The 27239-nt window shown below is 37.3% G+C and overlaps 1 protein-coding gene across 1 annotated transcript in view; it reads right to left on the bottom strand.

Annotated features, from left to right (window-relative positions):
* MALRD1 (MAM and LDL receptor class A domain containing 1) overlaps window positions 1–27239 on the bottom strand; it is an 832608-nt gene that overhangs the window by 241446 nt on the left and 563923 nt on the right. The window contains 1 exon segment of the mRNA XM_027847861.1: window positions 2169–2301. Within this exon segment, the coding sequence (XP_027703662.1) occupies window positions 2169–2301 (133 nt within the window).

The following is a 27239-nucleotide window of genomic DNA, read 5'->3' as shown; positions in this document are numbered from 1 at the left end:
GTTCAAGTACTGTTGAAAGGTAATTTTTTTCTATGGTGCTAGAGAGAGTCAATATATGCCTTCAGTGTTTCCTGGCAGTTCAAGCTTCCTTCAAGACTATTCAAATGCTACCTCCTAAAAGAAGCTTTTCCTAATATCCCAGATTGTTAGTACTCTTCTAAACACACACACACACAGAATTACTTTGTATTTATTTTGTATAGTTTTTGCATCTACCTATCTTTGTCTATGGTGGCTTCTCTTCCTCTCACTCCCCTCCTGAGAAAGTAAGCATCTTGAGGACAGGGACTATTTTGCTTCTATCTTGGTATCTTCAATATGTGTCACAGTGCTTGGCACATGGTAGGGACTTAATAACTGTAGGTTCTATCAAATTAAATGTATAGTTGAAGGTGGAGGAACACACTTTTAACCCCAGCTATTAAGGGGGCTAGGACTGATGGTTATCGAGTCAGAGACTATTAAGTTTTAGGAGACTTTTCCCATTAAGTATCTAATATTGGCATCAATAGTATGAGACTTTGGAAGTGGCAGGGGCAAGAGATAGGAGGGTGGAAAAGGGAACAGTGTACCAGATTAGCTAAGGAGGGGCAAATTAGCCCAGGGTGGAAATAGAGCTGGGCAAAGAACCTGCACCAATCAGCAGTGGGATCAAGCCATGAGTAGCACCTATGCCTCCAGCTTGGGTGTAACAGGAAGAACCAGACTTTTAAAAAAGAGAGAGAGAATATATAATGTTTTTGTTAGGAATTTCAAATGCTTTAAGAGAGCTTGAACCATTGGTTATAGATGCAAAAGTTATAAGACTAACCTGTAAAGCAAGAGATCTGAACCTTTCTTTTTTGTCATAGATTCCATTAACATAGGCTTCTTTTGAAGCCCACAAACCTTTTCTGGAACAATGCTTTTAAACAGATAAATTAAAATGAAATGGAATTAAAAAGGAAACCAAATATGTTAAAATACAGATGTTAAAATGAAAAAAAAATCATGGAACCTAGGTTAAGAAACTCTGCTTGACCTAAAGAATGTTAGGCTCATTTGGAATCTCTTTTTCATAAAGATTTACAATTTGGAGATGAATGGGCAATCTGTTATCCCTCCTCTGAGTGAAAGTATGTCAAAATGACCTGAATGGGAGGAAAGTTTTGGGAATCATAATACCATAGAACTGTAGTTAGAAGGGATCTAACTAGAATTCTACTCCAAACCATTTCATTTAATAGAAAAGAAGATTAAAGCCCAGGTAGGCTAAGTCACAGTCTTACAAACACTAAGCCTTAGAGATAGAATGTGAGCCTATGTTCTCTGAATCTAGACCCAATGTTCTTTCCACTTTATCATGATGATCTAATTATTCTTTTTAGTTTTATTTTTTTTAATTTGCCCCTTTGGGCACTAAGATTAATATGAATTTCTAAGAAATCATTTAAGAGGATGTTGTCTGGTCATGTCTAAGGTTTCAGCACCTCATTTGGGGCTTTCTTGGCAGAAATACTGGAGGGGTTTGCCATTTGCTTCTCCAGCTCATTTTACAGATGAATAAACTGAGGCAAATGGGGCTAATTGACTTTCCCAGGGTCATATAGCTATTACATCTGAGGCCAGATTTGCCTCAAACTTGGGAAAATGAGTTTTCCTGACTCTATGCCCTACAATCTATCCACTGAGCCACCTAGCTGACCCTTAAGATGATTTAAGTATGTTCAACAACAACAATTAAGGAACTTTAAGTAGATCTTTCTTTTTTGACTCTCTAACAAGACATAATACCCTATTTAATAATACGTGCTAGCTAATATGTTATTTAACCAATCTCCTAAACATTTGTTCTGGTTAAAAACATTTGGTTTAGTACATGTAAATAGAAATAATGAAGAAGAAGAAAAATTTAGTGTTCTTTTCAATGGCTATCCAGCCTTTTGCGACTTTATTCAACTATCTCAGTTCAAACAGTTAAGATTTGGTAATGATAACATAGCTGGTGCTCTATCTATATGGTAAATAGCTGAAGCTGACATATAGTGGGGTTGTGGAAAATCTTTTGGTTTATCCAAGCCCATTAAGGAAGCTGCAAGGTTATGACAATTATATGAATCCCTTCAGACTGTGTTATTTCTTCTTGTGATCATACATTTCATATAAGTGATTAAGCTGGAGAGAAGTACTCACTGCAATCAGCTTCATCAGACCTATCCATGCAGTTAGGCTTGTAGTCACAAACTAGATGATATTCAATACACTTCTTATCTTGACACAGGAAATCTGTAGCTTCTGAGCAGACCTCAGAATACTCTCCATCTGAAATCAAGAGGATATTCAAGTCAATAGGATAAAGATAAGAATAAGGTTAAGGACAGAGATGAGGAAAGGACTTGTGATTTCATCAGTATAGGGAAATCCTCGATGAGGATGAGGAACTATCCTCTTTTGATTCAGGTGTGCAATTTATGATCTTAGAGCATAGTCCTGGCTCTGACAACTGTTTAAGTCAATTAATTAAATCAAAGTATACTCCTCATGGGATCATAGTATCATACTTACTATGTGCCACACACTGTACTAAGTGCTTTACAAATATTATTTCATTTGATCCTCACAACAACCCTGTGAAGTAGGTACTGTTGTTATCCCCCTTTTATAATTGAGGAAACTGAGGCAAAAAGAGGATAAGTGCCTTTCCCAGGGTGACAGAGCTAGTAAGTGTGTGAGGCTAAATTTTAAGTCATATCTTCTTGACTCTGAGTACACTATACTACCTAGGGATATCTGAATTCATTTAGTCTAACCCCCTCATTTACAGATGAAGAAACTGAAGCCTAAGGAATTTAATTTACTTGTCCAATGTCAAACAGGTAAAAAGGAACACAGATGGCATTCAAACCCAGGCCCTCTGACTTATTTCATTTCAGCACTTTGATTTTGATTGAATAACATATTATGCACAGTTACTAAAAGAAGCTGATATGAGTAACAGAGGTTATTCCAACCTATTCTCTTTTTCATAGTTTCTTCCTGCTACTGTATTGATCATGATCAACCTAATGCATGTCATAAATTGTTTTTATTGATGTCACTGTTTTTTACATAACTAAAATCTCCCATTATCCCTTCTTCTCCAAGAGAACCATCCTATGTAACAAACGGTATTTTTATTTATTTTTCAAAGCAGATATGAATTTATTAAAATGAAATAAACATAATATTCAGTTCTTGGTCCAATCTGGACTGTATTTAGTACTACCACGCTCTGCAAAAAGATAAATAACTGCTCTTTCTGAAGGCCTTCCTATCATGGCCATAGTCCTTCTTCATAAGAAAATGATAACATTTCGATAAGTAATTTTTGCAATTTTTAAAATTAATTTATTTTGAATTATCAACAATCATTTCCATAAGCTTTTGAGTTTTAAATTTTTCTCCCCTTCCTTTCCCACCTCCCTCCCCAAGATGGCATGCAATCTGATATAGGCTATACATATACATTCCTGTTAAATATATTTTCACATTAATGATGTTGTAAGTAAGAATTAAAACTAATAGGAGGAACCACCAGAAAGAGGAAACAAAACACCACAGATGAAAAAAATAACAAATAGTATGCTTCGATCTACTTTCAAACTCCATAGTTCTTTCTTCATATGTAGATAGCATTTTCCATCATGAAGTCTTTGGAGATGTCTTAGATTCTTGTATTGCTGAGAAGGGTTAAGTCTATCAATATTAGTCATCTTACAATGTTTCTGTGTACTGTGTACTGTGTACAACATTCTTGTGGCTCTGCTCACTTCACTCAGCATCAGACCATACAAGTCTTTCCAGGTTTTTCTGAAGTCAGCCTGTTCATCATTTCTTATTGCACAATAGTATTCCATTACATTCATATACCACAACTTGCTCAGCCATTCCCCAATTGATGGGGATCCTCTCAATTTCCAATTGTTTGCCACCATAAAAAGAGCTGCTATAAATATTTTTGCACATGTGGGTCCTTTTTCCATTTGTATGGTCTCTTTGGGATACAGCCCTAAAAGTGCTATTGCTGGGTCAAAGGGTATGCACATTTTTATAGCCCATTGGGTATAGTTCCAAATTACTCTCCAAAATCATTGCATCAATTCACAACTCCACCAACAATGCAGTAGTGTTCCAATTTTCCCACATCATTTCCAACATTTATCATTTTCTTGTTTTGTCATGTTGGCCAATCTGATAGGTGTGATGTGGTACCTCAGAGTTGTTTTGATTTGCATTTATCTAATCAATAGTGATTTAGAGCATTTTTTCATGTGACTATAGATGGCTTTAATTTCTTCATCTGAGAACTGCCTGTTCATATCCTTTGACCATTTATCAATTGAGAAATGACTTGTATTCTTATAAATTTGACTTAATTTTCTATATATTTTAGAAATGAGGCCCTTATCAGAGAGACTGGTTGTAAAGATTCTTTCCCAATTATCTACTTCCCTTCTAATCTTAGTTGCATTGGCATTGTTTGTGCAAAAACTTTTCAATTTAATGTAATCAAAGTTATCAATTTTGCATTTCTTAATGTTCTCTATCTCCTGTTTGGTCATGAATTCTTCTGTTCTCCATAAATCTGATAGGTTAAGTATTACCTGCTCTCTCAGTTTGCTTACTGTATCAGCCTTTATATTTAAATCATGAACCCATCTTGACTTTATTTTGGTATATGATGTGAGATTTTGATCTATGCCTGGTTTCTGCCATACTCTTTTCCAGTTTTCCCAGCAATTTTTGTCAAAGAGTGGGTTCTTATCCCAGAAACTGGGGTCTTTGAGTTTATCAAACAATAGATTAATATAGTCATTGACTACTGTTCGACAAGTATTTTTAAAGACAAAAAAAGAAAGAAAGAAACGAGGAAAAATCAGCATAGGTGATCAATACATTGAACAGGTTTGAAAATATGTGCAATGAATACTCATGGATGTCACACCTCTGCCAATGGGGTGAACATATCTTCTTATATAAGTTAATATGAGTTAACACTTTTTAAAATTACTATAACTCTTCTTCTGCTCAGTTGGACAGATGTGGAATCAGTCATGTAGTAGAAAAAAGGAAAGATGGAATACTACTGTTAGTCTTTCATACTACCAGCTTTCCTCTTGAGTCTCTCCTAATTCATATCACATTGGCATAACCCAAATGTCATTAATGAGATTCCTCTTGTAGGTCAAATGCTGGCCTCATTATTTAGTCATGTTCTTGTGTTCCACAGTGCAATTCTATTGGTTCTACCTATCTTTCCCTTTCTTCTTCTCCTATGCAACTGTGTATTGAGTACATGTGGGTGACAGCAATTAATAAAGTATTAATTGAATTATATGCTTAGGATCCTTAGTAGGTGCCATGGAAGGGGGGAGGGATAAAAACACTGTAATAAAAGTTCAAAGACTTGATTCAATAAAAAGGCAGGGCTTCCCTACAATCCTTAATAAAGATCATGTCATGGATTCAGTATTAAACTGGGTATCAAAAGGCCTGGACTTTATTCCTAGTTCTGTGAAAGTCTAGAAATGGATTAACTTTTAACAAATCCCTTTACCTCTCTGGGTCTCCCATTGTTTGTTTGTAAAATGAGAGGGGTAGAATGTGTTGGAAAAGCCAGGATCCAAAAGATCTTTAGAAGCCAGAACATTTGCCAAATCTAATGAGCATGAAATTTAATAATAAAACATGCAAACAGAGTTTTACATTTGGATTCAAAAAAGCCATCTCCCAAGATCGAAATAAAATTATTAGGCTATAGTTTGCAACAAAAATATCTGGAGGTTTTAGGGGAAAGTGAGCGCATTATCATATGACAGCCAAAACACTAGTGTGATTGTGGGTTGCATCGAGAGAGATAAAACTTCTAGGAATAATGAGCCAACAGTCCTATTGCACTCTTCCCTGGACAGACTGCAACCAGAATATGGTATTCAGTTGTGGTCACCACATTTTAGGACAGAGAATGACAAGCTTGAGAATGCCCAGAAGAGGATGAGCAGAATGATCATGGCAATTAAAGATTAGTTTTAGAAAATGAGGATGTTCAATTTGGAGAAGGGAAGAGAAGGCAAAGTGGGAGGGAGAAGTGTGTGAGGGAGCATTTAACATTTAGCACAGTACCAGGAAAAGAATAATTGGTTGGCAAAGAGCTGTCTTCAAGAATCTGTTATATGGACTAAGTTTTATTTTACCCAGAAGGTAGCAATGGGTGGACATTGCAAAGGGGGCAAATTTATGCCCAATGAAAGGAAAAACATTATAACAATTAGAACTACTAAAAAGTGGGAGGGGAAGTAGTGCCTTGTGAAGAAATGGACTCCTACACCGGACACCTTGAGACAAAGACCGCACAAACCGTGTTGGGTATGATGTAGGCAGTTTTATTTATCAGATCTGGGTTGGACTAGCTCTTCTCTGTTGAAACTTCTTGTATTTATTTGGTAATTGTGAGCATATATTTCCAACCTCCTTCTTATCCTCAGACGAAATGGGTGTTGATTCCAAAAGCCTGCAAGTTGGCTAGATGACAACCTATTTAGGTCTTGCTGTGATAATAACCAAAACAAAGTAATATTCCTCTCAAATATGCACATGTAATTTTGATGATTCCAGTGACTCAACAGTCCCCTTGGATAAGGGAAATGTTTTAGGCGATAGGAACTATCATTAAAATTATTTTATTCATATACAAAAAGCAACTTTTTTTTTTAACAATCTTAGGACTAGAGGTACTCTGTAATAGGCAAGATGGATTGCCCTGAGCTCTCCATCATGACACCAATATTGAATGATGCATCACGTTCTATAAGGAATTGCTGGTTCTTAAAATTCACTAAAAGTGTTACAAATGGACCCTTTTCTTTCTAAAATGTCATTTACTATCTTTTTCTCTTTTTTTCTTTCTATAATTCTTAGAAAGCATAGCATTTTGCAGATGATAGAATTGAGTCAGAGAGAGGTAAAAGGGTATGAAAGGTCACAAAGTGAGAATAGGTTTTCCATCAGAGTACAAGCAACTCACAAAAACCTTAAATACTTTCGAGTTTCAAAGTGACTTTCATTTAAAATATTCGCTTTATTAACTTCAACAAATTAATGACGTCCAGCAATTCTTCCTCCATATAGGTAATTATTATCCTGAAGTGGTGAGGCCTGGGGCAAGGAGAGCTTTGGCCAAGGTTGGACAAGGTGCAAAATGTTCATTTATAGAAAGGTTGATGACTGAAGTGTATTTTCCTAAGTACTGGATTCTTTCCCAGGATATACTAGGGAAAACAGCTCAGTTCCCAGAAATCCCCTACAAATAGCATTTCATCTAAATAAGGAAGTGCAAGGCATAGCAACTGAAGCATCACCAAGAATTCAAAGCACCATGAAAATAAAGAACTCAGGGTGCACGTGTTCAGTTAGGACTCCTGCCGTATACCTTATAATTAACACCAACGTGGAAAGTGCAGTTAACTCAGGGCAGCAAGGTGACTTTATTTCATATGAACGTCTCTGTATTTGAGAGTATTTGTATTTTTCTATGCCCCAGGAAGGAAAGTCACACAATTACCCTGGAGGAGGGGAAATGAGGCCAATTTGAGTAATCTGTTCTTTGGCTCTTTTAAATATGCCTAAAGTAGAATATTTCACTAATGTTGCTCAGAGTAAACCTCCCCAGTAAATGTGGAACCAAAAAGACACTGAAAATTTAAAGAGCAATGATGCTAATGGACTGAAGCAAGAAAAGAAATATTTCCTGCTTCAAATAACATTAAATCTTGGTTAAGGAAATGGCCCACACCAATTCAGGGCAGCTAGATGATACAGTGGATTGAGCACTGGGTCTGGAGTCACGAAAACCTGAGTCAAAATCCAACTTTGGATTCTTACTAGCTCTGTAACCCTGCGTAAATCATTTAACCTCTATCAGCCTCAGTTTCCTCATCTATAACATAGGGATAATAATAGCACCTGTACCCCAGGGTTATTAATGAGGATCAAATGAGATAACTTTAATGCACTTTGTACCATGTCTAGCATATAATAAGTGCCATATAAATATTATTATTATTAATTATTATTATTACTTAGAGAGTTCTCTAAAGCCTAGAGAATCAGACATACCCAGGGTTACACAGCTAGTATATGTGAGAGATGGGATTTATCCTTGAGATTGTCTCTCTTCACTATGCAACCCTGCCTCTCCCATTGGCTCCCTGAGGATCTACTTTTCCAAGCCTATTGTTTAGGATTCTGACTGCTCTGGTCTGGACTTCAAACAGTGGTGGGGCCGGGGACCTTTCTCCCCTCCCCACTTTTTCACAGTAGCTGTACTGGCTATCCATCCCCACAAGGCAGCAAGTCCATTGGATTGCCAGTGAATCCACAAATTCTTAGGCGTCTTTTCTGTTTTGTGTTTCATTCTCTGAGCAAAGGTGACCAATCTGTAAACACTCTTTTCTGTACTTAGCACCTTTTATTCTGTATTATAGGTATCAATATTGTTTTGGTTTCAAGAGATCTAGAGAAAGGCCTTCTGACTGGGGAAACCCTGAGTAGAAGATTTATGGGGAGAAGAGGACAGTGCATAGGACCAAAGGCATAGAGGGCTGTGATCTTCACTTTTTGAGGGAAATAAGCACAATCACTGAGATAAGAAATCCATCAAAATAGCTAAGAGTTAACATCTTTTTCTCCAACTAGACTGTAAACTCTATGAGGACAGGGATTATCTTATAATATTTGTATCTCCAGTTGTGTCCAGCAGAGTACTCTGCAAACTGTAACTACTCAATTTGTTTCACCAAATAACAAATCATTCAATGGAGGAAATAGAGGAAGAAAAAGCAAGGAGGGGTTTGTGGGTCAGTTGTATTAAGGAAAGACGGGGAGTAGAGAGACAAGCTCATAAATTGGTACAACAATTCAGGCAAACTCTAATTCAAATCTGGCCAATGAAGCTGATGATGATAATGGTTAGAAAGGGGTTAGCTCAGAAAGACAGTGGACAAATCATCATTAGGACTTGTTTGAATCTTCTCATTTCTATCACCACAGCATCTCTTGGATGTGATTCCTTCACTACACTTCCAAAGACATTGAGCTAGTTCAGGGTTTCAGCACTTCTTTCCAAGAATATTGTAATATTCTCCTAATTGGTCTCACTATTTCACATCCTTTCCATTAGAGCTACCAAAAGGATTTTCCTAAAGCACAGGTCAAATAATGACACTATTACTCAATGACTTTTAGTGGTTCCTTATTACCTCTGAGATAAAATATAAACTCATCATTTTAAACCCTCCATGATGTGGCTTAAACTTACCTTTCCAGCATTCTTACATATTTCTCCCCTTCACTTACACTATGAGTCTGGACAATCTCCTTCCTACAGTTCCTCAGATGTAACATTCCATCTCTCATCTCCTTGCCTTCAAACTAGCTGAGATGCATTCTTTACCTCCACTTTCCAGTACCTTGAGATTCCTGAACTCAGGAGTCACCTCCTACAAGAAGCCTTTCTTGATCTTCCAGCTACTAGTGCCTCTTCCAAAACTTACTTATCTGATATCAATTTCATACAAACACATTGTGATAGGAGCAGGAGTCTCCTGACCTAGCTTCCTTGATCCTGACACAGCTTCCTTCTCTCACACACAACCTGATTGACCTCAGTTTCCCAAACGCAGCTTCCTAGTCTGAGGGCCTAAAAGGTCCTAGCTGCATGTAGTTGGGGCCTCTCAGACCTGGTAGATTCTCGAGAACATTTGAGTGACCATACCGTGATGAATGATTGACCAGTCAGATGATGTTTCCAGAAGGAAACCAGGGAAGCCAAGGACAGTGAAGCTAAGTACCATTGTATCTTTGTGGCATATCCTGGATGTGTTAAAGCAAAGTAAACCACATCCTTTGTGAGTGCCCCATTTTGTTGGAACATTGGACTTGAATTAAGAGGGTACTGAATTTAAAGCCACACCTACAAAACACACACACACACACACACACACACACACACACACAGAGTATCCCCTTTGTTAAAATATAACCTCTAAAAGAACAAGGACTGATTTTCTTTTGGGTCTGTATCCTCAGAAACTTGAAGTTTCTGGCCCATAGTAGGTACTTTAAAAATATCTGTTGATTGAATGTAGAAGATAAATAGTCAAATAAACCAAGGATTACAAGCATAGGTGTCAGACTCTACTCACCAGGAACTGATGTTAAATTTTACTTTCTGAATTCCTCACTTCAGACCAGTGTCTCAATTTACATGACTACCTAAGGACTAGCCCAACCCAGCTGATTACTGACTTCTGCCACAGGAAAAAAAAAGAAAAAAAAAGAAAAAATCTAGAAGTAGAAGAAACTGTTTTAATGATCCTCACTGGGCTGTGAGCAACCATCAAGACAGATTCTCCATTTTGTTTTATATTACTTAATATTTATTTGTGGAATGAATGAGGGAAATAACCTGAAAACTGGATTGAACAAAGTACTACCACATTCCTTGATTTCCTCTACTTTCTCTTTGACATGAACTCTCTTTTTTTAAATCTTCTTTCAGGTGTATGGGACCTGCACTCTTAAGGCCACATGTGACCCTCTAGATTCTTAAGTGCAGCCTTTTGACTGAATCCAACTTTCACAGAACAAATTCCCTTAATAAAAGAGGATTTCCAAAGACCACTGTTCTGTAAAACTTGAACACAAAGGGCTACACCCAAGAACCTAGAAGGCCACATGTGGCCTGGAAGCCATAGGTTCTCGCCCCTAAATGCTCTCTCTCCCATACCTATTGGCTTCCTTCATAGAATACAATCTCCTCCAGGTCACGAACTATTTTGCCTTTGTTTTTGTATGCTCAGTGGGGGCCATCTGTCATTGTCCTGATCTATATCTGGCCACTGGACCCAGATGGCTCCAGAGGAGAAAGCGAGGCTGGTGATCTTGAACAGCCCTACCTCATTTAAATGCAATTCACTTGCAAGTCATGGCATCATCTTCCTGATGTCATGGCCCTCTTTGAGAACGAAGAACAAACAACAAGTATGCTCACTACCTAAAACAATGTCTGGTGTATAGTAGGCATTTAATATATGCTTTTTGATTGGTTGATTCCCTGGACTGTGATGATTTGCCTTGGTCCCTGGAATTCCCTGAAGCCTGATCCCCTCTTAAGGTTCCATCTCCTAGATTATCTGATATTCCTCTGTCCCTGATTTTATCTTCCAGTACTGCACTCAGACCTACACAGATTCCTAATGTCCTGTGGACTTTCCAGGCTCCTTGTCAATTTTGTTGCTGACCTATAGATGGGCTCTTACTTTCAGATAGATGCGACTTTTGAATTTGCTGCTCCTTTATTCCATTCCCAGCCCTTGGTGTTTGTTAGGCACTTTGGATGCCAGCTTCCTCCCCTGACCAATGACTCAGATGACTACTGCAGGCAGACAGGACTTCTTTAGGGACACTGACAACAATGTCATTGCCAACATACTAATTGAGAAATTTTAGCATGAGACATAAAGAAAACAAGATTTGTGTAACTGGGAAGTTATATTTATCTAAATTTAGTGGAAAAAAATACCACAAATACTAGCTTTTAGAGAAAAATAAAAGGAACAGATTTCTTCCAGATTCTGCCCATCAATTTAAAGGTCTCAAGCCACACAGGTTATATATGGGGTTGCTCTTCTTATTTTCTAGGATTTAACTTTATCCATTTCCTCTTGGCTCATATCCCTGCTTAAATCTGAATAACTGAAGTAGGGAGAACATGTGAAAAGTTCACTTATGGCACTGTAAGCAGAAAAACACCATAATCCCAAATAAATATCACTATGAGGGGAAAAAAATCCCCAACAAATTCCACAATGCAAATAGAATCTGTTACAATATGAGCAATATAGAAAGATAGAAAAATCTGAAGGCTTTAAGAAAAATGAACATACATACAATAGATTAAGCAGCTGGCGAGACATTTAAATATGTTGGGGAGGCTATGGTCAGGCCAAGTTGGAAAGCACTTCCTAGGAGAGTAGATAAATCTAACATTTCAAAAAGGAAAGGTAACAAACATTTATTAAGCACTGGATATGCACTGGGTACCATGTTAAGTGCTTTACAAATATTTTCTTATTTGATCCTCACAATACTCCTATAAGGTAGATGTTATTATGATCCCCCATTTAAAGAAGAGGAAACTGAGGCAAACAGAGGTTAAATGATTTGCCCAATCTCACACAGCTAGTAAAAGAACTAAACTACATTAAAACAATGAGTTGTTATTGTTCTAGGATATGGAAATGGGTTAAAATATAGCTCTAAAATCTGTGAATCTCACTAGACTGTAAATAATTGAATTAATATGCAAATGGTTTACAGAAGAGGAAATATGGTCTACTTTTGGCCATGAAATATCCCAGTGAAAGTGAGATAGCAGATCTGTTCATCAACTAGCCCACAATTATTCTTTGCTAGAAAAGAGAATGGAGTATGACTTCAGTCTTGGGATTATCCCATCAAAGTCATTCCAGGGAGGCAGCATGATATGATGGAAGACATGGGTTCAATTCCAAACTATGGCTCTTGCAGTACCACAAAGAGCAAATCACCTGAAATCACACAGCCTCATTTTCCTCAACTGAAAAATGGTGACTATAAAACCTGTAATGTGAAAAAAAAAGTAAGGAATAGTGGACAAAAACCTTTTTTTTTCAGGAAGTGCTTGGATCAAGTCTTGCCTCTGATTCATACAAAATATGGTTATGGATAATCATTTAACCTTTCAGTGGCTCTGGCAACTCTCTAAGATGAGAAGTTATAAATGCTTTGGTGACGTGCATTATTGAAGGTAGTTTCCACACCAGGGAATTCCCCAATCAGATAAAATCATGGGCTCATAATCAAAACCTGTGGCACCTGTCTCAAGCAGATGGAATTGTGAGTGTAAAACAAAAATGCACATGGACAATTTTATAAACTTTAAAGTGTTGTATGCATGACAGCTATTATCGTTACTTTAAGATTTGTAAGCATGCAAGTACAGAATTTGGAGGTAAGAGTGTATGTAAAAGTTGGTGTGAACATATAGGAAAAGCTAAAAAGTTTGACTTTGGCCTTGTTTACTGTGGTAGATGTGAAAATAGAAAGAGCTGAATCCAAAAGTTGCAGGGGGCATTAGCATTTGTGTAATTGATGAGTTTGGCTTATAGAGGAGAAGATCGAAAGACCTCTGATCTTTGAAACCAAGTATTATTTAAAATCACTGTCCATCAACAGGAATTTATTAAATACCTACAGGGTGCTAGGCACTAGGGACATGAAGACAAAAAATGAAACAATCCTGCTTCTCAAGGAGTTGACATTTTATTTGGGGAGACTACACGTATGTGTATAAGAATATACATAACAAATAGACGTTATTTCCACTTGTATAAGGACTCAAGTATTTGGATCCAAATGTCTTAGATGGTCATCAATATAATAGCAAAAAGAATGGCTTCAAAGATAAGACAACTTCTATGTGGACTCGTCTATATGATGAAAGTCAGTGTAATCAGTGGTTCTGTAAGTAAGCAATAGAGCGTAGGGGAACAATCTGGATTGTTCTGAGCCAATGACTGAGTGCCTGAGCTAATGCCTGTCACTCCTAGCAGTACATTTCATCTTTACATATAGTCTTTGATAGAGTTTGCCATTCCTTCAGGTTCTAGCTACTAGCTAGTCATGTAGTAACATGGAAAGGTTAATAATAAGGCAAATTCTTAATACAGGACACTCAGCCTTCCTAACTCAAAATCCACTAAATATCATCAAAGGGACAGACCAGAGGAGCAGTGAGTCAGAACTTGAAGAGACCTTTGAAATCATCTAGTCCAATTCCATTTTATACTTTAAGAAACTGAAACCAAGAGAAGTTAAATGACTTGATTAAAATCACACAGAAAAGACCTCACAGAACTAAGATCTGGAGCCAGGTTCTCTGACTCCAATTCCAACACTTTTCACTGTACCACACTCATCCACAAAATGACTATCTTGCCTCTCAAAGCACCATCAAATGGACGTAACATCTAGGAAGTGTAAGGGTAGCAAAGCAAAGAAGTGTGAATTTGAACCTTAAAGCATCTCTCCAAATGAAAACATCGTTCAATCAGTGCTTATTAAGGGCCTACCAATGTGTTGGGCATGGTGTTAAATGCTGGGGATATAGCAAGAGGCAAAAGACAGCCCCTCTCCTCAAGAAGTTTATTCTAATAGGGGAGACAAAATGCAAACAAATATCCACATGAAAAGTATATACGGGATAAATTGGAAATAACAACAGGAAGCCACTAGAATTAAGAGAGGGGGTAAGGGCTTGTCATGGAAGATGGGATTTTTTGTTGAAAATTAAAGGAAGCCAGGGAAGCCAATGGGCACCGAAGAGGAGGGTGAGCATTTCAGGCACAGGGGACAGGAAGAAAAAATGCCCAGAGCCAAGAGATGGAGTGTCTCATTCGTGGGACAAAAAGAAGATGAGTGTCACTGTATCAAAAAGTACTCATAGGGATGTAAGGTCTAAGAAAACTGGAAAGATAGGAGAGGGCTAGATGATGAAAGACTTAGAATTCTAAACAGAGGATTTTGTTTTTTATTCTGGAGGCAATAGGGAGGCTTTAGAGTTTACTGTCTAACTGATCAACCAACATAGTCATACGTGTGCTTTAGGAAAATCACTTTAGTGACTGAATGGAGGATGGATTGGCATGAGGAGAGATTGAAGGCAGGCACATCCACCAGCTGCCTATTTTAATAATCCAGGCATGTGGTTATGAGGGCCTGCACTAGAGTGGTGGCAGTATCAGAGGAGAGAAGGGAGTATATATGAGAAATGTGCAGCAGTGAAATCAGCAGATATTGGTATCAGCTTGAATATGGAGGAATGAGGGATAATTAGGAGTCTAGGATGACTCCTAGGTTGTGAGCCTGATGGACTGGGAGGATGACGTTGCCTTCTATGGTAAGAAAAAAAAATTGTGGGGGAGGCTTTCAAGGGAAAGATAATGAATTCAGCTTTGGACTTATCAATGAAATCCCCAAAGGTGAAACCAAATGAAAAGGGATACAGAATTCTTTGACTACAACATATTTAGACTCTTCAGCCATTTTTCCCCTAGAGATCACTGACAATGTCTATTTACTTCACCTTTTTTTAAATTTAAATACCAGATCTCCCATCTTGTCTGGGATGGAAGTACAGGGGTTACCAAAGGACTTGAATCCACTGGTTTGCCCTTTCCTTAGGCAACCTAGGAAGCCCATCCATTCTAGGAGTCTTGCCATATTAATGCTGAATAGTGAAGCAACTGACTGGAATAGTAACCTGCAGCTTAGAACTCCTGATTTCAAGGGATCTGCCAACTTCAGCCTTCCTGGTTAGCTGAGAATACAGACTGGAACCACTACAACTGTCTTTTTTTTCTGTTCCTTTTCAACTCCCTTCCATCTTTTCTCCTGTTACCCATTTGTAACATTATGAAATTAAATGGTGGAAGCTTTAATTTCTCAAGACTGTACCTTAAACTCCCATAACAGTTGTGATCTCTGGTTTTGACATTGTACTCCGTAAGTCCAGAAAGGTCAGAAGGAATTCTGGGAGGTGGTTATCCTGAAATATTTAAGAGGCTGAACACCCATTAATGTGATAACTTGACACAGATACAGATAACACGGACTTTAGAACTGAAAGCAACTTTCATTATCTTCTGTAGATAAGAATCATTCTATTGTGTGTGTATAATTCACACAGATTCTAAAAGCCTTAACAAAGAGCCCTAACACATGTCTCTTTGGATTCCAATCATTATTTAAAAACACATTTTATAGTCTACCAGAATTCATGTCAAGATGACAGAAGAGGCACATTTTTTTTTCAATAACACACACACATATTACTGTACCAGGCATCAATAGCCAGTGTATGAGGAGAAGGAGGAAATGCTCCAAGAGAATGGCCAGGTCAGCAGGCACTAGAAGTAATCCTATACAAAGGCTTCATCAATTTCACCACAGAGATAGTTTGAGATCACATCCTAGCTTAGCACTACCACTGCCAACTAGAAGGAACTAAAAAGGGAAGCTTCAAATCAGCACATCTAAGGAAACAAAGAAAAAAAATCCTTTCTTTGCAATTTCTGTCCTTCTTCACGCTTCAGCTCCTCACAATCTGACTTCTACCCCAGTGAACCCTACTGAAATCGTTCTCACAGAAGCCACTGATGACATATTAATTGCTAGATCAGATAGCCTTTTAAAAAACAGCCTCCTTGCAAAATGAAATGAGTAGAACCATGAGAAGGTAACAGCAATATTGTTAAGATGATCAACTGTGAATGATTCAGCTATTCTCAGCAGTACAATGATCCAAGATAACACTGAAGGACTTATGAGGAAAAATACTATCCACCCCCAGAGAAAGAATTGATGGAGTCTGAACATAGACAGAAGCATACTTGTTTTCACTTTCTTTATTTTTCTTGGTTTTTTATGGTCTATGTTTTTTTTTTAACAACATAACTAAAATGAAAAATATATTTTGCATAACTATACATGATTAACCTATATCAAATTGCTTGCCTTCTCAATAAAGGGGGGAAAGAGGGAGAGAATTTGGAACTCAACATTTTAAAAATGAATGTTGAAAATTGTTTTTACATGCAATTGGGGAAAATAAAATAGTAAATAAATAATTTTTAAAAATTAGTTTCTTTCCACATTAAAATCTCAGCATCATTTGACACTGATGACCCATTTTACTTCTTTTGGGCTGTTTTTGTTCTCTTTCAAGTCACCTGGATACCATCATAGATAGAGTGCCAGATTTAGAGGAGTCAGAAAAGAGTTCAAATCCTGCTTCAAACACTTACTGGCTAAGTGGTCCCAGACAAATCAGTTAACATCCCTTACCATAAGTTTCTTCATTTATAAAATGGGGATACTACTAATGCCTAATTTACAGAGTTGTGAGGATCGAATAAGATAATATATGAGAATCTGTGCAAACGTTAAAGTGCTACTTAAGTGGAAACTACTGTGATTATTGTTATTCCTAAGGTCACAACCTCATTCTCCCCCAAATTCTCCCAACCAAATTCCCTTCTGTCTGCTAGGCAGATTCCTACTCTTCTTTACCACACCATCATTTCGGTGTTTCTCATGACTCCATGTGGCCCTCTTCTCTCTTACATTGTCTTCCTTGGTTATTTTCTTCAGTTCCATGGTTCAAAATATCAATTTCATTCAAGTAACAACAACCACCACAAAAGTAAGCATTTATGTTGTCAGTAGTGTATATTTGCATTTACATTAACATTAACATTTGCATAGCACTTACAAATATTATCTCATTTGATCCACACAAAGACCTTGAAAGATAGATGCTATTATTATCCCCATTGTACAGATGGGGACCTGAGCCAGAGTGACTTGTCAAGGGTGACAAAGCTAGGAAATGTCTAAGATCACATTTGAATTCAGGTCTTTCTGAATTCAGATTCAGTGCTGCGGGCATCTAGCTTCCTCAAAAGCAATTTTCTTTGTCTCTGACCACTCTGAGTTTCAGGACTGCACCTTCAATAACCTAGTGAACATTACCACAAGGAAGGAAGGGGGAAAAGAAGAGAGGAAAAGAGGAAAGGAGGTAAGAAGGAAGGAAGGAAGGAAGGAAGGAAGGAAGGAAGGAAGGAAGGAAGGAAGGAAAAAAGGAAAAGGAAGGAAGGAAGGAAGGAAGGAAGGAAGGAAGGAAGGAAGGAAGGAAGGAAGGAAGGAAGGAAGGAAGGAAGGAAGGTAGAAAAGTATAAATAAAACAAATACAAGATAAATTTGACAGTGGTCAGAGCACCACTAACTGGAGGAAGGGAACAGGAACAATTTTATGTAGAAAGTGGCAACTGAACTGTATGTTAAAGGAAAGAAGGGTTTCTTCATTCAAAACTCTTAATTTCTCCCATTATTACCTAATGAGTAAAGTTTAGACTTTATAGTTCCCACCTACCTTTTAAAACTTACCTCACACTGCTCTCCTGCACATCCATCCTGCTCACGAATTTTTGTCCCCCATAGCTATTTCAAAGCTCTGCTCACACTGTTCCCTTAATCTATAAAAGTCTTCCTTCTTGCTTGTTGAAATCTTTCTCACTTTTTAAATCCTAGGTCAGATGTCATCTTCCCTATAAAACCCTCCTTGATACCCCCTAAGAACTATTACAATACTTGATTTGGACCTATCACACTTAACACGAATTACTTTGTACTATAGTTAATTAGTACATGTTGTCTCCCCCTGCTGAACTGGAATCTCCATAAGGAAAGGAATGGGGTTGTACCTCAACGTTGTACATAACTAGCACTACATAATTTTTGTTTAATTAAATACAACCAAATATACTGGAATCAATAAATTTCAAACTTGTTCCTTTTACTGTGGATGATGAATCAGTGAATGGAGTAGTGAAGAAAATGCAGGAAAGAGCCCTAGCTTTGTCATCAGAGGACTGCAGTTCAAAGATTGGTTTTGCTGCTAACTGCCTGTATGACCATGAGCAAGTCACTATGACATGAGTAAGTCTCCCTCGGCCACAGCCTCCTTACTTGTAAAACAAGGACTTTGGACTAGGCATCCTTTAAAGTCCCTTCCGGCTCTAAATCTATGTTCTGATCAATCCCTGTTAGATACAGTTAACATGAAAAATATCTAAAGGTATAGTATCAAGTACAGCCTTATTCATTTCTAACTAATCATCACTCACAATAGGATATGTCAAAAAAACCTACCTAGAACCAATCTATTTCTGCCGATGAACTTTTAATTTGAAACACAAGCAAATTTAGAAATTATTTGTCAACTTATTTTTTTCAAAATCTTCTCATATTTGTGAATAATACCTCCCAGTCCATAGCAATGCAATAAATGTGTGCTATAAGTAGTTTATCAACCACAAAAAAGTATCCTGTCATTAATACCACTTTAATAAATATATATTACAAAGCAGAAGTGAGCATAGAGGAGTGTTCATTTTTAAATCAATTTGAAATTATATTTTTCTATTCAAATTCTCAATTTAATAATTGTAGATACTGACCCCTGAATGACTAGTGTTAATTACTGTGCCTGTGCCTGTGTGAGTGTGTGTGTGTGTGTATGTAGTATGTTGAAGAAGAGAGAGTGTTTGAGTTTATACTATATTATACATGTTTTGTAGTGTATGTGTTTTCTAATATAAATAATTTAATAATTGTTGTTTGGTCATTTTTCAGTCGTGTCTGACTCTTTATTACCCCATTTGGGGTTTTCTTGTGAAAGATACTGGAGTGGTTTGCCACTTCCTTCTCCAGCTACTTTTACAGGTGAGGTAATTGGGGCAAATGAGATTAAGTGACTTGCCCAGGGTTATACAGCTATTAAGTGTCTGATGCCTGATTTGCACTCAGGAAGATGAGTTTTCCTAACTCCAAGCCCTACACTACTTGGCTGCCCTGTTTTAATAATAGCTTTCTTGAAATCAACAAGATAAAATAAAAATAAAAACATAGTAAGCATTCAAAATACAATTAAATGTTCTATAAATTATCTGTCCATGTACAAATAAGCCAAAGAAAACAAAGAATCCTTGAGTGACTGTTCTTACACTTTGAGCGATTCTGGGTTACCTCTCCTCTCCTACACTCTTCTCTCTTGGCTCTCTCTACATTCTCTTTATGGTGGTCTCCTCCACTCTCATGTTCAATAGTCACCTCTGTGCAGATACTCTGTAAGTTCCTTGAGGGCTAGGACTGTCTTTTGCCTCTTTTTTGTGTCCCCAATGTTTAGCACAGTGCCTGACACAAAGTAAGTGCTTAATAAATGTTTACTGATTGATTGATTGATTGATTGATTGCACACCTCCATATCCAGACCCAATCTTTTCCCTGAATTCCAATTCTACCTGGCCAAATGCCTGTAGGACAACTCTATGTGAACATTTCAGATACCTCAAATTCAGCATGTCATAAACTGATCTCATTGTTTCCCTCCAATCCCCACTCCAATCATCTTGTCTTCGAAAGTTCTCCACTTCACCTGGAAGCACTCCCCCTAGCCAGCTGCTAGTCACCCATTGTTAAGACCTCAGAGTAACTTTTTGTTCTCCCTCATAATTCACATTTAATCCATTATGTAGATTCTACTTCCACAACTTCTCCCAAAATCATCTCCTTCTTAGCAATTATACTATGCCACCTCCCTGGGTTGGGCTTCCATTATCTCTAGCCAAAATTAACTTTTTCTTCCCAACTCTAGTCTCTCCCTTTTTCCATTTATCACTCATAAAGCTGAGAAAATATTCTTCCTGAAGCACAACCATGACCATATGTGTCTCTCCTCTCCTCCTCTAAACTTTAAGAAATTCTCTACTGTCTCTGAGGCAAACTACGAACTCCATAGTCAGAAATTTCACACCCTCTACAATATAGCTTCCACCTACCTTTCTAGTTTTACTTTATGTTATTCCCCTTCATGTACTCTACATTCCAGTCAAAATGGAAGACTAATTCTTTCTTATACTTGGCATTCCATTCTATGGTTCAAGTAATTCCCCTGAATTAGACTACATTTTCCTCATTTTCACCCCTCAAAATCATTATTTTTTTTCCATATCACTTTTCCATACCAGGTATCGCTCATTCTATATGTGGCCTTTATTAGCTGTTTCAGAAAAACAGTATTCTCTATTTCCTCAATTTTTTTTCCAGGACAGGTTGTGTGAATCTCTCCTTCATCCCTATCACTCTCCATCTTTTCTTATATGTCTGTATTCTCACCTCCTTTCTCTTCTGCTACCGCTAATGGAAGGAAACCTCTTTCAGGACAAAGATAGTTGTCTAACAATTTTTCAAGTGTACTCGTAGTGATGGTGGTGGTAGTAGTAGAAGTTGTAGTAGCAGATATGGTGCTAGACCTGAAATGAAGAAAACCTGAATTCAAATTTCAACTCAGACATTGAGTGACACTGGACAAGTCACTTAATCTATCTTTATTTGAGTTTCCTCATTTGTAAAAAGTGGAGATAATAATAACACCTACCTCCCAGGGTTGTTGTGAGGATCAGATGAGATAATTATTGTAAAATCCAGTGCCTGGCATATGGCAAATACTATATAAATATTAGCTATTATTATTATTATTATTATTATTGTAGTAGTCATTAAAATAGAAGGAGGAAGAGAAGGAAGAAGAAAAGTAGAAAGAGGAGAATAAACAGGAGAAGGAGAAGAAGAAGGTGAGAAGGAGAAGAAGAAGGTAAGAAGAGGGGAAGAGAAGGAAAAAGAAGTAGAAGACATGTTTATAGCAAAAGTGCAAAGTGCTTTACAAATATCATCTCATTTGTTACCTACAATAAACCTATGAGGTAGATTCTACTATCATCTTCATTTTACAGAAAAGATTGACACTAAATATGTTAAGTGACTTGCCCAGGGTCGCTCAGTTTGAACATGCATAAGAGAGGATTGAAACTGAGGTATTCTTGATTCAAAATCAAGTGCTTCATCCACTAATCCATCTAGCTGTAGAACACTGTGATACATGTACCCAGAAAACTAATGCACAACTTATTTATTAATCTCTATTTTTATTCAATCAAACTGTGGAGGCTTTCCCAGGGCCTATTAAAACTTACTCAAAAACCTTCTTCTGCTGTCAGAACTCTTCTGACTAGTATTTTTTTTTTGTCCTCCTTTCCCAGAGAAGCTGCTCTGGGGTCTGAGAAGGTTTGCCTGTTGATTTCCACTTTTCTGTTGCTAACTCTGTACAAGTTCAGCATCAAAGGCCTTAAAAAGAATGAGTTTTCAAGAATTTCTCCTTAACTTTGGGTTAATTGCCTCTAATTGACTTCCTCGGGATTACTATTTGCAAAGATATCTAACCTCTCACTGTGGCTTCTTCCACTCTATGGCCTTTTAAAATTAGTCCTTATCTTTCATTTTTTTGTGCTTCCTCCTGAATCCAAAGAGAGGGAAAAGGAGGACAAACATTCTATATTTCTTGGCGATGCCTTCATTTCTTGACTAATTCCAAGATCTTAGTATCCAATAAGAATACAGTTTTTACCTGGGTAAACAACCTTCTGATCCGCTAATTAACTTTCCATTCTACTCTTTGTGACATTGAACTTCTCTATAGTGAGAGGTTAAGTAGTAACTCCTTAGTAAGGTGGAACTCCGTAGGGAGGAGCAGTAAATGGCTCCATCCAGAAAAATAAGTATATTAGCATACAATCATTTCCTTTATTACTTCATGACTGCCTACAGTTTCAAAGTTGCTTCTTACTAAAGACCATTTTATCCTTTCAAATTTCAGTTCTTAATGTCACCTGGCCATTTTTCTTTCTGGGCATTTAAACATTTTTCAACAGCCTATGGTAATACAGGTTTTAAACAGGAACACACTGGTTTCCTCACAGCCTCAATTTCGAAATCAGTGGAGGTTGCATTAATGAGACTTTTCTTCTTTGTCTGAGTGTGTAGAAAAAACTAAACAGTAGGTTGATCTGACCCTGTAGCTGCTGGTGATTGGAAATGGCTTCTATGGATGATTTCCAAAAAGGCCAACATTTTTCTTCCCAATCTTCAAACACAGAGAATTTCTGTTTATAGAAGTACAACATCCAATGCAGAAACTAATTGAATTTTGGTGCAGAGTCATGCTAACCTCCATGGTAGAATCAGTGAGAGTAGAGTCAATGCAACAAATTGAAAAAAAAAGTATATTATATTTAAAAAAAAATAAGCAGCTCATAGTCTATTTCTCTAAATCATGAATTTCAAAAGTAATTAATACCCCCATTCCCAAACATTTACACCACTTTTCAAAACAAACAGTGCTTCTTATCCAACATAAATTGTGTTATCTAAACAACTTGACTTTACCTAGTCTGGAACAGTGCTATAAAGAACAGAAAGTGAGCGTATTCGCTGCTCTTTTCTCTGAGGTTATTTAAGAGAATATCCTGGAGGTTCAATTTGATCTTGATAGTTTTGTAGTATTTAAAAAATAGACATACATAGCTTTACATACATACATGTATGTATATGTGTGTACTATGTAACTATGAATAATATATGGATATATACGGTTATATTTATATGTGTACATATACAAATATAACCATATATCACCTTATATTATTTATAGCCATATTATACATACATATATATGTGTATATATATATATATATATATACACAAAAATATGCACACACAGACACACATGAATAATACATGTCTTACTATGAATGTGTTGGGGGTAGAAGATACAAATTTTCTAAAATTTAAAATACTTTTATGCATTATTTTCCACAGCTTCCCAAACCCTGCTGCTTCTGGCTTAGGCATTTTTCAAGCTAATAAAACAACTTACATTCATGGGCAAGTCACCTAGCTTCTGACTCTTTGTTTCTCCAACTGTAAAATGGAGATAATAACAGTATCTCTCCAATAGAATTGTTCTGAGGATCAAATGAAATAATATGTGAAATGATTTGCAAATTTTAAAATATCATGCACTGTCTCTAGCAGTAGCATAGTTCTTGGCATAGAGTAACTGGTACTTAATAAATGTTTGTTAGTTGACTGATCAGTCATTCTCCTCATCATCATTCTTATCATCATGCTATCCTTACAGCATAATAGCATCCAAAGAGTATTGACTTTAGAGTCAGAAAGAAAGGATTTGGTGACCTTAGGGAAAAAATAAATCACTTGATCTTTTGTTTTATTGGTAAAATGGAAATTTGGGAAAAGGGAATGTTAAATGATCTGTGACATCCTTTCTATCTCTAAACTTATGATATTGTGACCCCAGTGAGTTAGGTGGAACTAGTATAATTATCCCCATCTTACAGTTGGAACAGTGAAAGATCAGAGAGTTTGCAGGATTTAGCCATGGTTACAAAGCTAGTAAATGGTAAAGCCAGGATTTGAACCCAGGTTTTCTTGGTTCCCATTGCAGTTCCCATTAAGCCAAGCTCCTTCACTCTTCCAGGCTATTAAAAAATAAAACCCTATAGAGCAGTGACAGCTCAGTGGTTTCCTAGGAAGGCCAGGAAAGGATCTATTTATCTTTTTATCTTTGAAGGTGCTCATCTTACTTCCAAATCTGAGCTGACTCATGGGAAAGATCAGCCAGCCTGTGCAGTTGAAGACAAATCTCAAGCCTCAGAGGGCATTTTTCTTTAGAAAAAGAATACATTCAATTATTCCCTTCATCAGAACCCCTAACATAGTCAGGGGGCAGTCTTGTTTAACAAGAAAGAAGGCCAACCAATTATAATCAAATAGGTTTGAAGGACTTAGGCAGATTTTGCTAGAGCATAGCCCACACAGATTTGCATACAGATGCAACCATATGGGATAATAAAAGGGAAAATATCCAAGGGACAAAATGGTTGGGAAGACATAGTACACATGAGCCCTTTATTCACAGATGGCTTGCCATTCTCATTCGGGCCTATGTTAGTTCTGGAGAATAAATGTCAGAGGCAGGAGATGCAAATAATGATAATGAAAATAAAAGCCCTTAGCTATAAACTAGAGAAGACTTCAGTGTTTGAAATCTTCTGAAAATTGGCACTTTTTGAATATGTTCTATTTGCCCAATAAAATTGATCATGCACTCAAAAGACAAGGTAGGTCTGAAGAGGGGCCAAAACACATCAGTCACTCGATGCTAGTACCTGGGAAAGTGTGACTCTAAGAATCTTAAAGTAAAAGAAGAGAGAATGTCAGTAAATTCAATGACAGATGATTTCCAGAGATTACTGTTACCATAAATGGCAGGAACTGGAAACAGATATTGGATATTTAATTGTGACAATGGCTCACAAGATCAAAAAGCATTGAGTAAAGGGACCTATGGTTATCTGAAGACCTTTAAATAAATAAGAATAAAACCGGATCAGAAGAAACTTTCAATAATTGCTCTTAGATCTGCATTTTTAGAGTGATACTCTCAGTTGCCCTCAGATGCACACAGTAGACATACTTGCAAGGGACATATGATTTTGTGAATAGAACTGGATTCAAGGAGACTTGGGTTCCAAACCTTTTCAGATACCTTCTAGCTGTGTTACCCTAGCCAAGTCAACTAATCTTAATGGACTTGAATTTCCTCATCCTTAAAATGAGAGGTTGGATTGATGAAATCTAGAATGGAAAGTGTAATGGATGTGAATTAAGAACACCTGAACTCAAATCTCATTTCTGCAACTTATTAGCTGACAGATCTTACTTCAAGAGCTGCTGGTGGCTCTGCTTGCCACAAGTCTCTCCCCACTCCAATCCATCCTCCATTCAGCAACTAAAGTGATTTTCCTAAGTACAGGTCCAATCACATTACCCACCCCAGACTCCCTTACTCAGTAAACTCCAGTGATCTCCCATTGTCTCTGGGAGGAAATACAAACTTCTGTCATTCAAAGCCCTTCACAACCTAACCCCCTCCTACCTTTCCAGTCTTCTTAAACCTTGCTCCCCAACACATATTCTTTGATTTAGTGACATAAGCTTACAGGCTGTCCCCCTAACAAGGTACACCATCTTTCAGCCCCAAGTATTTTCTCTGACTGTTACCCAAACCTGGAATGTTCTCCTTCCTTTGCTCTGACTATTGATTTCTTTGGTTGCTTTTAAGTCTCAATTAAAATCCCAACTTCCACCAGAAGGCTTCCCAGTCCCTCTTAATTCTAGTGCCTTTCCTCTTAATTATTTCCTATTTAGCCTGTAACAGAGCTCACTTTGTAAATAGTTATTTTCACCTTGTAGACACCTTGAGGGCAGGGACTCTCTTTTGCCTCTTTTTGTATCTAGCACTTTGTACAGTGCAGGAACATAGTAAGCACTTAATAAAAGTCTATTGACTGATTAACTTGTTGTCTCTGGGCCTCATTTGTAAAATAAGTGAGTTAAACTAGAATACTTTTATATTCCCTTCAAGGTTTAAATCTGTGATCCTGTGACCTTTCCCATTCCAAATCCCTAATTCTATGATCTCTTTAATTTTTCTAATTAACCATCCGGGTAGGCAAGAGCGCTTTGTATTTGTAGTGTTGCTTTGTAGGCTCCTTTTCTAATCTAAAGAAAGCAGCCCAGCCTGCTGAGTCAACTTCTCCTACACAACTAGAGGCTACCATATCTCTAAGAATTCAATGACTCAAAGATTTTGATCAAAACTTGTTTTTGCTATTTGGTGCTCATCAATTGGGCAACAAAAATGTTTACTTGGGCAAATGGATATGAAAACCAACTGTGTTTGTGTGTATGTGTGTTGGAGTGGGGGTGAGGGCATGTGTGTGGGGGGAGGGGGTGAAAGGGGTAGGGATTGTTAGGTCAAGCAGGCACCATTTGAAACCTTTAGGCCAGAGTCAGCATGGCTTTCTTGTACTCCAAAGAGACTGGGAGTCCAGAGAGGCAGCCTGTTAAAGAAGAGCAGATGGCTGCTTCGAATACAGGGCGAATGCTGAGCCTGGTCTGAACAATGAATCTAATTAATTTTAAATATATTGAGGAAATTCATTACTTGAAGCCTCCTCATTAACAATAGTTATGAGAAAGAATCTCAGCTATCCCAAAATAATTTCAAGAATAGATGGGTTCATGGTGCTTGCCAAGAACTGGTACAATTTTGAGGGGGGGAGATTTCATTTCTGAGACTTTTAGTCAACAAGGCAGATGGCAAAAGAAACATTAGACTCAGTGCTGGAGTTTCCTGGGCATAGGGGTGAGAAATAGTTTAAGGAGAGACAGAATGGCAAGCTTGCCTGGTACAAGTAGATGGCATAGCACCTGAAAAGATCACCACCTCCAATCCCCTTTTAGTACACTAACCTGGTGTGAACTTAAATTAACACAATGAATTCCTTTCCTTGTTGAGTCCTGTTTAACTAGGGTAACACAGGTGAGGTATTTTTTTTCTATAATTGTTCATGAGTCAAAAAGCACATATTAAGTGCTTACTATGTGTTAGGTACTGGGGCTACAGATATGAAAGTGATACAGTCCCTCCTCTCAAGGAAATTACATGCTAGTAGGGCAGAGGTTCTTAACTTTGGATCTGTGAACTTTAATACATATATATGTATGTAGATAGATAGATAAATAGATAGGTAGATAGATAGATAGATAGATAGATAGATAGATAGATAGATAGATAG

This window comes from Vombatus ursinus, unplaced genomic scaffold (assembly GCF_900497805.2).
Source record: "Vombatus ursinus unplaced genomic scaffold, bare-nosed wombat genome assembly UNPS02005459.1, whole genome shotgun sequence".
NCBI lineage: Eukaryota > Metazoa > Chordata > Mammalia > Diprotodontia > Vombatidae > Vombatus > Vombatus ursinus.
This window is presented reverse-complemented; position numbering and strand designations above follow the sequence as displayed.